At 29.7% G+C, this 14,305-nt stretch overlaps 1 protein-coding gene across 1 annotated transcript; it reads right to left on the bottom strand.

Annotated features, from left to right (window-relative positions):
* Nucleotides 1-9,408: 9,408 nt before the first annotated feature.
* LOC129289651 (glyoxylate/hydroxypyruvate reductase HPR3-like) lies at nucleotides 9,409-10,326 on the bottom strand. The gene has a single exon (XM_054926459.1). It carries the CDS (start codon nucleotides 10,096-10,098, stop codon nucleotides 9,490-9,492), a length of 609 nt encoding a protein of 202 aa, XP_054782434.1. The 5' UTR covers nucleotides 10,099-10,326; the 3' UTR covers nucleotides 9,409-9,489.
* Between the last annotated feature and the right edge of the window lie 3,979 nt (nucleotides 10,327-14,305).

Here is a 14,305-nt window from a genome sequence, read left to right as displayed (position 1 = left end):
ATCAAAACTTGTATGGAATTAAAATGATATCATGCGTGAAATTGCAAGCACTAGAGCACAAACTTATCTGGTGCATTTTCACGTATGAAACTACACAACTCAAGCAAGATTTTGCATGATCAAGAGATATAGATTTGTGAATCACTGATCATTCATATAAACTATTTTAGCTTGGCTTGAGAAGACTTAAGACTCAACAATTTAAAATGAGATTGTGCAACAAGTAATAAATCACGCATGGCTACCATTAGTCTCACGAGTGGTTTTACAATTAAGACAATATAATGAAGCTCAGATGCTAAAACTTGCATGGACAACAAAGGCTTTCACGTGTGGTTTTATATGCAGAAACAAAGCTTAATGCATCACACAACACAAGTGCTTAATCATGTGTGAAGCACTTCTTCACACTAGCGTGATTTACCTGCAGAATCACGCGTGATTCTGCCTCTCACCATGCAAATAGCTTTTATGGAAATCAACATGTAAGAAAGACATTGTTTGCAAGCTTTAACATACTTAGATAAGTCTTAATGCATATAAATAAAACATATGATGCATTTATTTTATGACTAAGAGAAGTGATTAAGCTCTCTAAGTTTCACATTGAATCTAAGAGAATAACTTATCCTAAACTTCTTCATCTTCTCTTGCTTCTTCATGCTCTTGAGGTTTTGTCTTCATTCATAATTCTTTATATCTGCACACATAACAAATACCTCTTATCTTAATTTTGTAATAATTAAAACACATGATCTAACAATCTCCCCCTTTTTGATGATGATAAAACTTTAATATCAAGATTCTTAGTTCTGTTGATTATAAAACTCTCCCTTAAACTGATATGGGATAATTAAAAGATAAATGCATAATTATTCAACTTGAAATAAAGAAATTTAACACTTGAATGACAAACATGAAAATTTTATTGATAACAAATATATTAAGTTCATATCATAACATATTACTAATGAAAAAGATCTAAACAAGAAAGATTGCTTCTTAAGGATTAATTCATATAGAATTTCTCCCCTTTAAGCCTAGCCTATCTCTCTACATATCTTTTCTCCCTTTAGCATCATCAAAAAGATACAGGCCTTCCTAAGATAGAGGAAACATGATATCTGAGATAGGCTTCTAGGATTTCTCTATCAGATATAGAATTTAGGTTGACAGCAGGAGTTGACAGAACCATTGCCCATGTGGAAGAATCATTTGGATCCATAGATGGAATAGGATCTAAAGCTTTCATTGAGCTATCGATAGCTTGAAGAGAGGAAGGAGATGACTCTTGATCAGCACCTTCAACTTGTCCTTCAAGAGGCAGAGAAGCTTGATGTTGTTAAGGTTGATCTTTAGTACCTTGTTCCTCAGGTTCTTCAATGATAGGTTCCTCAACTGTTTAGTAAAGGGAAGGTTTAGTTTGTCTATGTTTGAGAATAGATTTCTTCCTCTGAAATATTTTAGTTATTGATTGAGCTAAGGAGATAGCAGGAGAAGTCATAGGAATTGGCATAGATGAGGGTATGGCCGGCTCTCCAACATTTTGAGTGAGCTTATCAACAAGTTTGGTAAGACTCATATCATCAATGTCTTTAAAGAGCTCCTTAAAAGATAGTGATAGTTTTTACTATGTTTGAGGATTTTGGTAGAGAGGAAATATAAGGAAGTAGCATACCATCAAAAGGATGAATAGGCTTTGAGGTGTCATGATGCCTTTGATAATCAAGCTGGGAGTTAGTTAGTTAAGCTGAGTCTAGAGGTTGGTTTCTTAGGCAAAGGTGGATAGATGACCCTTGGTCTCTTTGAGATAGAAGATTTTCTTACTCTTGAGAGGAAGGGTTAACAGGTGAGGGCATCCGGAATGGAAAGTGACGTGGGTCAGAATGAGTTTTGGAGGTGGAGGATGAATCCACTGTGTGCACCGAACCTTCTCTGAATCTTGAAGGACTAGTCTCATCTTCTTGTTTGACAATCCCTCCTTGTGCCTTAGAAATTTCAAGGTGATCCATGATTTTATCTAGCTTCCCATTTAAATACAGCATCATGTCACCAAGGCCCTTAATATCATTTTTTAGATGTACCACTGCTTGATCAAGCTTTCCTTCAATTTCATTGAGGATTTTATAAAGCAAAGCATTTAACATGTCATGTGGAGTGAGCATATAAGGAAAGGGCTAAGACGAAGATGCTCTAACAGCTTTAGGTGTTCCAGTAGCAGCTTCCTTTAGTAACTTCCTTTTCTTTCTTGCTATAACATGATTAACAAGCTCTTCTTCCTCATTAAGAACAAAATTTTTCCTTTCCAACTTGAATTTCATTTTGTAGAGAGCACTATCCTTAAATTCTTCTAGCTCCAGCACTGGCCCTTCAGTGTATTTGACATGAAACCTTTTTAAAATAGCAGACACAACTGATGCAAAGTAAATATTTGTATCTTTCTTTTGTTCCTTCTTCATCTTGGTGTTAACCTTAACGGCATGCAGCATCTTGGTCAATATGTAGTAACACATATTAATCTTTTGCTTCTTGATCAACTGTGTTAGGAATTTAGTCTCGAATTCAGTGCAAGTATTAAAGGCCATCCTTTTGTTAACAAAGGATCTTGCCACAATATATGTTAGCATCCGGTGCTTGAATAGGAATGAAGTTGTTCTGAAGATGAATCCTAGCTTCAAAGCTTCTTCTGGCACATCTTTCGTCATGTGTGCTAAAGCTCACGTGGTACCTTCTTGCTTTCTCACATGGTTTTGCACTTATTAATATACTTACATATCAAAGTACTAAAACTTGCGAGTGCACCATTAGATCTCACGCATGGTTTTGCACATAAGAAATTAACATCAATTTTGTGTGACAGATTACTTATGGAACCTCTTCTCTCTCATGCATGAAATGATTAGCAGAATGCCAAAGCCATTCTATGTGATTAAAACTTGTGTGGAATTAGAAAGATATCACCCATGAAATTGCAAACACTAAAGCACAAACTCGTCTAGTGCATTTTCACACATGGAACTATACAACTCAAGCAAAATTTTGCATGATCAAGAGATATAGATTTGTGAATCAATAATCATTCATATGAATAATTTTAGCTTGGCTTAAGAAGATGTAAGACTCAATAAGGCAAAATGAGATTGTACAACAGGTGATAAATCACGTGTCGCTACCATCGTCTCATACGTGATTTTACACTTTGACACAATGTAATAAAGCTCAGATGCTAGAACTTGTATGGACAACAAAGGCTTTCACATGTGGTTTTACATGCAAAAACAAAGCTTGAGGCGTCACACAGCATAAGTGCTTAATCACACGTGAAGTACTTCTTCATAATCGCGTGATTTAGCCATTAGTGTGTCTAACATGCAAAAACTCATGAGTTACCTATAGAATCACGTGTGATTTTTCCTCTCACCATGCAAATAGCTTTAATAAAAATCAACACGTAAGAAAGACATTGTTTGCAAGTTTAGCATACTTATATGAGTCTTAATGCATATAAATGAGACATATGAGGCATTCATTTTATGATCAAGAAAAGTGATTAAGCTATCTAAGTTTGTGAATTGAATCTAAGAGAATAACTTATCCTAAACTTCTTTACCTTCTCTTGATTCTTCATACTCTTGAGGTTTTGTTTTCATTCATGATTCTTTATATCTACACACATGACAAATACCTCTTAGTTTTATAATTATCAAAACACATGATCCAACACATGATATTTGTGAAGTTATTAATTTCTATTTGCATCTATAATTAATTGATATGTAATTGTATAAGTAAGATTGACCTTAGTTACTAAGTGGTTGTACTCACCCTTCTCTCTTCAATATTATAGGAATTAACTCATCAGGACATGATCGAGGGAAACAATCAGAGGCTTAAGATTTCTATCCCACATTTGCAGGCCTTATTTATTTAAGAGTTTATGTGTATAATTTATCTTGATAATGTCAACTAGGAGATTGCATGTTTTTTCTTACTTGCATTATTTGATTCTTGATCTAAGTAGCATATTTTTAGCCCCAGGTTATATGTGAATTAAATATGAAATCCAAATAGAGCCAAAATATTTATGCAAGTAATTAGTAAGTATATTTGTAAATGATGGTGATTTAGATGTGAGATTATATGATTGAGATTCCCCCTGTCATTTTTTAGATTAAGGGGTTGAGAGTTGAAAATGTGTTATACATGTTATTGAAGTGTTGTTATGTGTTGCACAAGTCTTGTTAAATCTATCGAGTGTGGTCTAGGGGTGGTGTGAGCTTATGGCATTTGGTTGTGATTTTGGATACCCTAATTATGTTTTGAAAATACAAATGGGTATGTTTGCATTTTTAGTGCATAACTTTTGATTAAGAAATGATTTGAATTTGAAACTAGTTTCATTAGCTAGAGCTCGAAGAAAGCCTTATGTAGATACCTAGATTACCTCAATTGGACGTCGGACAAAGATTTGGGGTATGTCGAAAGTTCAGCCAGAAAATCTACTATGACAGCTTTTGCTATCATGGGTTTTTGCATTTTATGCCGCATCATAACATTTTATGCTATAATGTGTTATACTAGAATCACTACTTTTTCTCTTTTGACCTCATTTTGATGTTATCTAACCTTGTATGGTGTTCATGCTTCCATATAAATGTTTTGCTCGGATTTGAATTTATAAAATGATTTTTAGCATGTAAAGTTTTGAAAACTTGGGATTCCATTTATATAAATTTTACAAACTTGAAAATTCAATTGGGTTAGTCAATGATTACCTTGATTTTAGAGTTAATGGTGGATTAGTAAGAGAGATCTTACAATTTTTTTGCTTCTCTGAGCTCTAAAATGTCTTCTAAATACTAATAGGACCTCGATCCATGAGAGAATCAAGATCTTGTACGTGAGTGGTCTCTTAAATCTATTGAATTCGAACAAAGAACATAAGAATAAGAGGAACAAAGTGATGAAAGAAGAAGAGCAATTATTGAATGAAAGAAATTAAGGGAGTGAAGTATGATCTATGGTCATCAAATGAGGGAGTAGCGATGGCGAGGAGAGGGAGATAAGAGAAGGAAGGTCAAAGGAGCAAACGACAGTGTTGAGAGGAGTGGAGGTGAAAGAGAGAATTCGAGGAGTATATAAACTTGTTATGCTCAAAGGAAAAAAAAAATAAAGGCTAGCATGGTCAATTACAAAATTAGCACTGATAAAAAAATGCTTTTATGTCAATTTTTAACATCATTTGGGCAAAAATTTATTGTTAAAAAAAAGGGCCAATGATAGTTTTGTAAATAAGGCCAAGAGTTTTAACATCAATTATGTGAATAAATAATGTTAAAAGTATTTTCCATGTCGGTTATTCAACTAACCGACATGAAAAAGCAAGAAAAAAAATTAAAAAAAAAGAAATTTGAAAATTTTCAATGTCATAGAATCGATGTTAAAAAGAAAAATAATGTCAGTTTTTTGAAAAACTGACATTGTTTTTCTTTAAAAATAATTCCTCCACATCTCCACCCTCATTTGAATAGCCCATTTCTTTTTTCCTCTTTCTCTCTCTTTTCAAGTTCTCTTGCCGAACTTTCCTAGCCTTCAAAGCTTCAACCTTTGCCCATTTCGATTGTCAAAAAGCTCCATTCACTTTTTGTCAATGTTCATTGGCCATTGCATTTCAGTGTTTGAAGTTTGTAGCTTTGTCACTGTCAATCTTCAACTTTAGAGCAAATCCATCGTCGCTGTCTCTTGTGTATGGGTTCAAGTGAGTTCTTTGATTTTAGGTCTCCATTTGCTTTCTTCCTTCTTCCCTCTTCTTCCATTGTAGGTAGGTCATCTTCATATGCATTTTTTTTAGTAGGTGCTTGCTCCTTCTTCCTTCTCCATTGTTGGGTGTTACTTTAAGTGAGTTTTTTAAGTTGTATTTTCTTCTCCGATAGATTCCAAGTAAGTCTCATTGTTATTTTTCTATTTTTTTATTGGCTTATGAAAATCATAGTAGTTGGATTTGAATTATAGTCTTCGCATTTTTTTTAGTTCTTTTTAATTTTTTTTAGTTTTCTGATATGTTGCCTATGTTAAGGGAAGAAATTGAAATTCTTTATTTTTTTTGTTGAGTTTTTGATAAAATGAAATTTATAATTTATAGGAAGAATTAAATTTATTGTGATAAACTTTGTTGTGTAATTTTGATATTCAAGGTTTTAGAATTATTATGTTTTCAATAAATATTTCCAATTGTTTCTACTTAGAATTTTGTAATTGTTGAAATTTTGGAATATTTCATTTTAAAAGGAAACTCTGCTAATTTTTTTTTATCTTTACAAATTGAAGAACAAACATGCTTGAGCTAAGAAAGTATATAATTTAGTCAAAATTTTTATTCACGTGTTTTTTTTGGAATTGTTATATGTTTAAAATTTGCTTGGGTTTACTTAAATTTTAAAATTGTTTGAGATTTGAATTGAATTTGATTGTTTTTATTTTAGTCAAATTATATGATGGATGGGACACACAAGGATCAAAATGCACTTAGTTGGGTTTATCCCAATGTAAGTATGTATCCTTAGCTTTTCACATCGTATGAACCCTTAACTAAGTACTTTTCACGTAGTATGAACAATTAGCCAAATACTTTTCACATCCATTACTTCTATATTTTTTTCAATTTGAAAAAATTAAAAAAAATTGACAAATTATATATGATCCCAAAATTTCAACAATTACAAAACAAAATTCACTCAACAATAATCATGTTTATCTTTTTTATTTGTAATAATTAAAAAATTGTTTGATAGAGTCTCCCATAAAATTTTGATATTCCAAAATATCAAAAAATTTATCAGTATCAAAATTTAGGCAGCAAAAATCACAACGTTGGACATATAATAAAATTTTTATTCGTAACCATTTAAATAAAAAAATTATGCAACAACAAAGATGACAAATTGAAATGTAAAACAACTTATAATCTATTATAAATTTAAGAAATAAATAAAAAAGTAATAAAAACAATCAAATTTACTTGCAGCAGGGATGAAAATGGGAAACTCTAAAACCCCAGCACCAACAATGGAAGAGGAAGAGGGACGAACAAATCTACCACTGCATTGTCCAAAGGAATAAGAAGGAAGAAGAAGAAAATGTTACAAAAAAGCATTAAGAAACAATGAAGGAGGAAGAAGGAACAAGAAAGAAGCGGAAAAATGACTTATTCCTAAGAAAGGGAATGACCGGGACAGCGGACAGAACAGAGAGTGGCAGATGACGGGAGACAAAAGGCTAGCGACAAATGGCTGAAGGCTAGCAGCGGAAACCTAAGAGGCTCTCAATTTCTGGAAAGGCATTTTGAAATTTCAGAGAAAATGGTAGCTAAATGGTTCAAGAAAATGAAATGGGAAAGCTGTTGTCCATGTAGCAACTTTATGAAAGGTTTTTAACGTTGGTTGTTAGCATAATCGATGTTAAAAACCCTTTCCACGTTGGTTTAAAAAAATTTATTTTAAAACAATAGAACTTTCCATGTCAATTCTCTTAGGAACAGATGTGGAAAGTTTTAAATTTTTTACCACGTCAGTTTTGACTAACAATTGATATGGAAAAGTATGATTTTTTTAAAAATTATTTACATATCATTTACTTTACCACATCGGTTATAGTCAAAACCGATGTGGTAAGCATTCATTTTTTGAAAATTTTTTAAAAACTATTTTACCATATTGTTCTGTATCCAAATCGATGTAGTAAGTTCCTTTAAAGTTGGTTATTGTTTGAACCAATGTTAAATATTTTGCTTTTAATTACTTTCATGCCATTGCCTTTTTTTACAACTATTTTTTTAATAACTGATATTAAAAGGCAACTTAAATAGCTATTTTTAAAGTTGTGTCTCCATTGTATATAATTTAAAATTTGTCTTTATTATTTCTTTATTCTAATTTCCATTTTATATGAATATAAGAGCTTTGGAGCACACTTCTTTGAAGCACACCTGTTCAATTCATAGTTGGCAAAAGGTATTACATGAGTCATACAATTAATATCTTGCTTTTATTTAAATGATCTTATTCAAATATTTATTTGATCTTAATTTCTTGTTTCTATTACTTAGTCAATGTATGATTGACTTTTCTTTCAAGCATTAGAGCTTTTGTTATTATCATTTTGATTTGAATATCATGATTAGGTTCTATGTTGGATTATATTATGCATTGAGGTGAAAATCTTCTAATTTCCATTTTATATGCGCATTATTGCTCAAGTTGTATGTAAGGGTTCATGTCAATGCAAACCATGGATCAATGTTAAAACCGATAATTCGGGCCAAACTCAACAGGCTAATCCAAACCCTTACGAAAAAAGCTAGGATCAGGTTTGATTATATGGGCTTTTTAAAACGGTAGAATACTTTAAGCTCAATTTGAATAAGTCCGGCCCAAATAAGCTCAATCGTTGAAATTTCCCACTTTATATGTATATAGAGTTGGTAATTTTGGCTAAGCTCAATGAGTCAGCTCAAGCTAGCTCAAAAAAAGTTAGGAATAGTCTTGACTATATGAATTTTTTTAAGAGGTAAGATACTTCAAACTCGATCCAAATTAGCCCAGCCTGAATTGAGCCCAATCCATATAAATTCGGTCTACCTGAATTACTGGCTCTAATCAATATTGATTTTGTAAAGAAGAGTACAAAAACTTTGAAAGGACGGGAAGAGCTATCAATTTTGCACAAGTAATAGAAATGAAATGTATTTGTTTACATTTGAGATGCACTGGGTATATATTTTGGTGCTATTGACCAACACTTTGCTTCTTTATTAAGTGAGGGGTATGCAAAATTAATATATAATAATTGTAAAACTTATTGTATTTTGGATGTTGTAAATATTTTTTTAATATTTTTGTGAGTTATTTTTTTTATTTCGAATAATAGGGATTTTTTTTGGATTGCCAATAAGAAAAAACAAAAATATTTTTTTTTATAAAAAAGACATTCCACATTAGTCTTTTAGGAAAACCAATGTGAAAAATGGATTAGCTAACGAAAGCTTACAAACAAATTTCAAAATTAACGAAAGCTTAATTAAACAATTTAATTTACAGCCAACAATAAAAAGATGAATCAATAGCTCAATCCATTATATATAACCAGAATATTAGTAGATATGCTTTATTTATTAAAAAAAAAACCAAAATGTGCAGCCATAATGCTTGAAGAATGGATTAGCTAGAGTTCTTAATGTCAATCTCTTGGTTAGTTGGTAATCCTAAATTCTAAATAAAGGGTGTCACATTATGTTAGAGGTTAGGAAGGTTAACATAAATCCCCACCTCGTTACCTCAAGGTAGCTATGGGATTTGATGTAAATCCTTCAAGTGAAGGATTGTCTTTTGGTGTAATTTTCAAGTATAATCATCCATGAATGTATTCATTTTTCTTCTCATTATGCAAGTCTTAAGACATAAGTTCACGAATCGGTAGATCAATTCAAATAATCTACCCCGGCTGGTGAAAGTAGAGCCCGGCTGGTGAAAGTAGAGGCTTACTTGAGAAGAAAGCATCCATATTGGCAGCCATTAGTTCAGAAACTCCCATTATAGATTCTGAAGTGTGCACAGCAGCATGAGGAGAAAAAACTACATTGTCCAATTCAAAAAGCTCTCGAGGAACATGAGGCTCTTTCTCAAACACATCCAAACCAGCTCCTCCAATCTCTCCTTTCACTAAACTCTTAACCAATTCTTTCTCATCTATCAGACTTCCTCTTCCAATGTTCACAATGATTCCTTCTCTTCCCAAGGCCATCATCACTTCCCTGTTCACCATATGCCTTGTTTGTTCGTTCAGTGCACAGCAGAGAACAAGCACGTCACTTGCAGAAGCAAGCTCCAAGATGTTTTGATAGAAAGGGTATGACACAAGTGGCTTCTTGTTCTTTGAGGTGTACGATATGATGCAACCGAAAGCTTCGAGCCGTTTTGCTGTTTCTGAGACTATGTTTCCGAGGCCTACGATCCCGACTCGCTTGCCTCTCAGCTGAAAAAATAGCTTATAATTGCTTCGTTGGTTTGCAGAGTCAAACAGGAAATGAAAAGCATACGTCATGATTCATATGTTCGTTTGGATTTTAACTTGACTAGACCAGCAGCTTCGACCGAAAACGCACTTGTTAATCGATTCTTGGTCAGGTCTCTAGACCAGTGAAACCAGCTTGAATAACGAGTGAACCGGTTCAACTTTTTCTCCATGCAAGAACAAGTTATGATATATTCCTATGTTTTTATTTATAAGGTAGATAGAGAAGAAAAAAATTAAACTTATTTACAAGATATTTGTTAATTTTTAATGCCTACTTTTACATTTTTATTTTTATTAAATACTTTGAATAAAAATACTAGTAATGAGATTTAAAAATATTTATTAGAAATAAAGATAAAAATTTATTAAATTTTAAGACAAAATTAATGAAATTTAAAATTTTTTTAATTCTAATAAAACGTGCTAAAAATAACTTATAAATAGAACTAAATGGAATATAATAACTATATAATTTTTGCACCCAAATAGTATAGAATTAGAAATTAATGAAAGAAAAAAATATTTGTCATTAAAAAAAAGCTTACTGAAAAAAAATACCAAAATAAGAGTGTTATGGGACATGAGATCATCCTGTCTCCTATTCGAGAAAGGACCATGAGTTGGCTTTCTCAGCCTGCGTCCTACTGGGATTGGGACGACCCATTACTATTATTACTTTGGTTTCAATACTTGAAAATCAAAATGATTTCAAATCTTATTTCTATTACAAGTTGACCATCAGAACATCTTTTGCAATTTTTTTATTTAAGTCAGCAAAAGAAGATACTGGTCATGAAGTCTTCGGAGGATGATAAATAAATCTAACTCAAATAAGCAAATAACGAAGGAATACTATAAAATGAGATAATTACTCTAAAATTTCTGAAATCTTATCTAACATAATTTTTCAAAGACTATTATTGTTAAACTTTTGAATTGATTTTATGAATTTATTCTTTTTATGTTTATAACTTATAAAATTATATTAATTTTTCTCATAAACTCGAATTAGATAAAATTCGATTAAACTCAAGAGTTGACTTTTTAAGTTTATCATTTTTACGTTTCTAACTTATAAAATTATGTTAATTTGCTCATAAATTCATTGAACAAAATAAGTATATATTATGTGAAACTTGATTCATGGAAGCGGTAGGATTTGATTCAATGAAAAATAAAACTACAAAAACTAAAAATTAATATTAATAAAAGAGAAAAAATATCAAAAATAAGTTGTCACATTTTAAAATTTTTATTTTAAGTATAATATTTCATAAATGTAGATGGATTTAATTTCAATTATTTATACCTAAAATATATTTAAATTAAATTATGGTCATATTTTATATTTTAATTATTTAATCATGTATTTTTAAAAGTTATTTATTAATAGATGTAAACTCTTACAAGTTTGCAATCCGAGTTTATGTTTCAAATTTACATTTTTATCGTGAGTTTACTTAAATTTGATGAGTTTAAAAACTTTGCTAAAGACCCTCTAAAAAATAATAAATGTAAAGTTATTAAAGTATATGAAGTGTATAACTAAACTTATGGCCAGTTGTTTTGTTAATCACTAAAGTGAAGTTGCTAAGATAGGAAATATGTTTGTTATCACATGCCTAAACTAACTTCTACTATAACTTCAATTTAGGTTTTAACAACTATGCTATGTTTTTTATTAGTTTGAAGAGTGTGAGAAATGTAATTTCACAAAGAAAATTTATGTAAGATAAATCTCTAGGGATCTCAAAGTAATTACTCCATTTTATGATAGTTTTGTCATTTGTCCATTTGGGTGGAGTTTACTTGTAACTCCCCCCATATTCTTGGGGATCAAGTTTTAAATAACTCCTTTTGGAGAAGACAAAAAATATTCAAAATATATAAATGATAATTAAATAATGCAAAATGTGATATATTCAATCCCCAGGAATTTGTCTGATATTTTGATTTTTAATAAAATAATATATTTTCTTTCAATGACTATTCTTGAGAAATGACTAATTTGATTGGATTACCAATTAAAAATAAAATGTAAAATAATTATTTTTATTTTGCAAATTTGTTTATCAATCAAGTGTAAGTACTAAAAATCAATGATTCTTATACATTGAGAAATGACTATTTTAATTGGACTATTAACTAAAATGAAATAAAAATAATTACTTTCTTTCTACAAATTCATAATATATAAATGGATTAAATTATGATTACTTCCTTTTTGCAAAACTATTTTCATTTTGAAAATGACTACTTTAATTGCACTTAATTGATATAAAAATTTTCCCAAAAAAAGTAGTATTTTCTATTTGATTTTAATCAATAACTCAACCAAATTTATTTCCTAATGTATAATAGTCACCACTAAGGACAAATGTATCATTTCATCTTCATCAAAAATCAGAATGCCAAATAAGTCCTTAGAGATTAAATAATAATTATTACATTTTAACGTACATAACTGTCATTTGAATATTTTGGAAGTATTTTTATTATTATTTTCCCTACTAAAACATATATGGTCAATTACATTTTATTCCCCTTCAAGTTGTTCTGTTCTAAGCACATTGAAGTTTAGTGATTATCTAATCTTGCTGCCCTTAGCCCCCCATGCATGCGTCTGGCGACTAGATGCAAAATTTAGATATATTTTCTTAAATATAATAGGAAAACAAATTAAAGTCGATTCAAAATAACTACGAAAATTCTCTCCCTTGTAAAGGAGAGAAATGAAAAAATCAATACATCTGAACCGTTAAATTGAATTTAAAAATTTAAATTTAATAATTTTTAAAAATATAAATTTAATTTGAACAGTTTAGATTTGTAGTGGAGAAATAGTAAAAAAAAAAAAAAGATAATGAGGAGAAATCCACCCCAAAAAAAAGGTGATGGCAAACAAGCAATGATGATCCCAAAAAAATTTATTAAACAGACAAAATTTTGTACCGAATATAATTAATTTAATTATTCTATAGAATATAATTTTAAATATTATATAAAGTAATATAAAAATAAATCATATGATAAGTTTAAAAATATATATTAATTTCATTTGTATAATAAATTTACTTTTATAATAATTAAGAGAATAAATACTATTTTTAAATATATATATATATATATATATGCGCACACGCGCGCTTGATAATTTTAAAAAGAGTACTGGACAACAGAGACTCTGGGTGTGTTTGGATTAAAAATTTTAAAACTGAGGTTAGAATTAATTGAGGTTAGCAAACTGAGGTTGGAAGAAATGTACAACTTTAATGTGATTTATGTTTGGATACTTTTTTTCAGAAGTAAGTTAAATGAACTAAAATTTATTTGGATGATTTGATTCAAAAACCAGTTGAGATATATAATGACAAAAATAGACATCAATTTTTTTTTGTATATATTTTTGTAACTAATATGATATTTTTAGGAAAGAATATTAAACGTACAATTAAATTTTTCAGAAAGGTAAAATTAAATTATACAAGTTTATTTTTTAAAAGTTAGAATTAAAAAAATCTAATATAAATGACATATTAAATTTTTTTAAATTTATAAATGTGTTGCACTGATTTTAAAAAATAAATTACATTGCTACTAACTTAAAACAATTATTGTTTATGATTAGTTTTTTATTCCATTTAATTTAATCATAATTGATTTAATGATTAAATTTGTATAATCTCATATTTGTATAATCTCATATTTTTAAATAGACATCAATTTAAATAGACATCAATTTCTAAAAACCAATTGAGATATATAATGACAAAAATAGACATCAATTTTTTTGTATATATTTTTGTAACTAATATGATATTTTTAGGAAAGAATATTAAACATACAATTAAATTTTTCAGAAAGGTAAAATTAAATTATACAATTTTATTTTTTTAAAGTTAGAATTAAAAAATCTAAGATAAATGACATATTAAATTTTTTTAAATTTATAAATGTGTTGCACTGATTTTAAAAAATAAATTACATTGCTACTAACTTAAAACAATTATTGTTTATGATTAGTTTTTTATTCCATTTAATTTAATCATAATTGATTTAATGATTAAATTTGTATAATCTATATTTTTTCCCGAAGCCTTGTGCAAATATTTTACGATAAGATGAGAGATTGAGGAAGCCAAGAGATATCATGTGAGAACAAGAAAGAAAAACCCACAAAATAATGAATGCCAGCTTCACTTTCCCACGTTACGTTGCTCCAGAAGCTGTATTT

This window comes from Prosopis cineraria, unplaced genomic scaffold (assembly GCF_029017545.1).
Source record: "Prosopis cineraria cultivar Desert tree isolate PC_DT_omini unplaced genomic scaffold, ASM2901754v1 PC12, whole genome shotgun sequence".
Classification (NCBI taxonomy): Eukaryota; Viridiplantae; Streptophyta; class Magnoliopsida; order Fabales; family Fabaceae; genus Prosopis; species Prosopis cineraria.
The sequence above is the reverse complement of the archived record's forward strand: the minus strand, read 5'-3'. Positions and strand labels throughout refer to the sequence as shown.

What these genes read in the sequence shown, in the direction of transcription:
- LOC129289651 (XM_054926459.1), bottom strand. Translation starts at nt 10,098, where the DNA reads ATGACGTATGCTTTTCATTTCCTGTTTGACTCTGCAAACCAACGAAGC.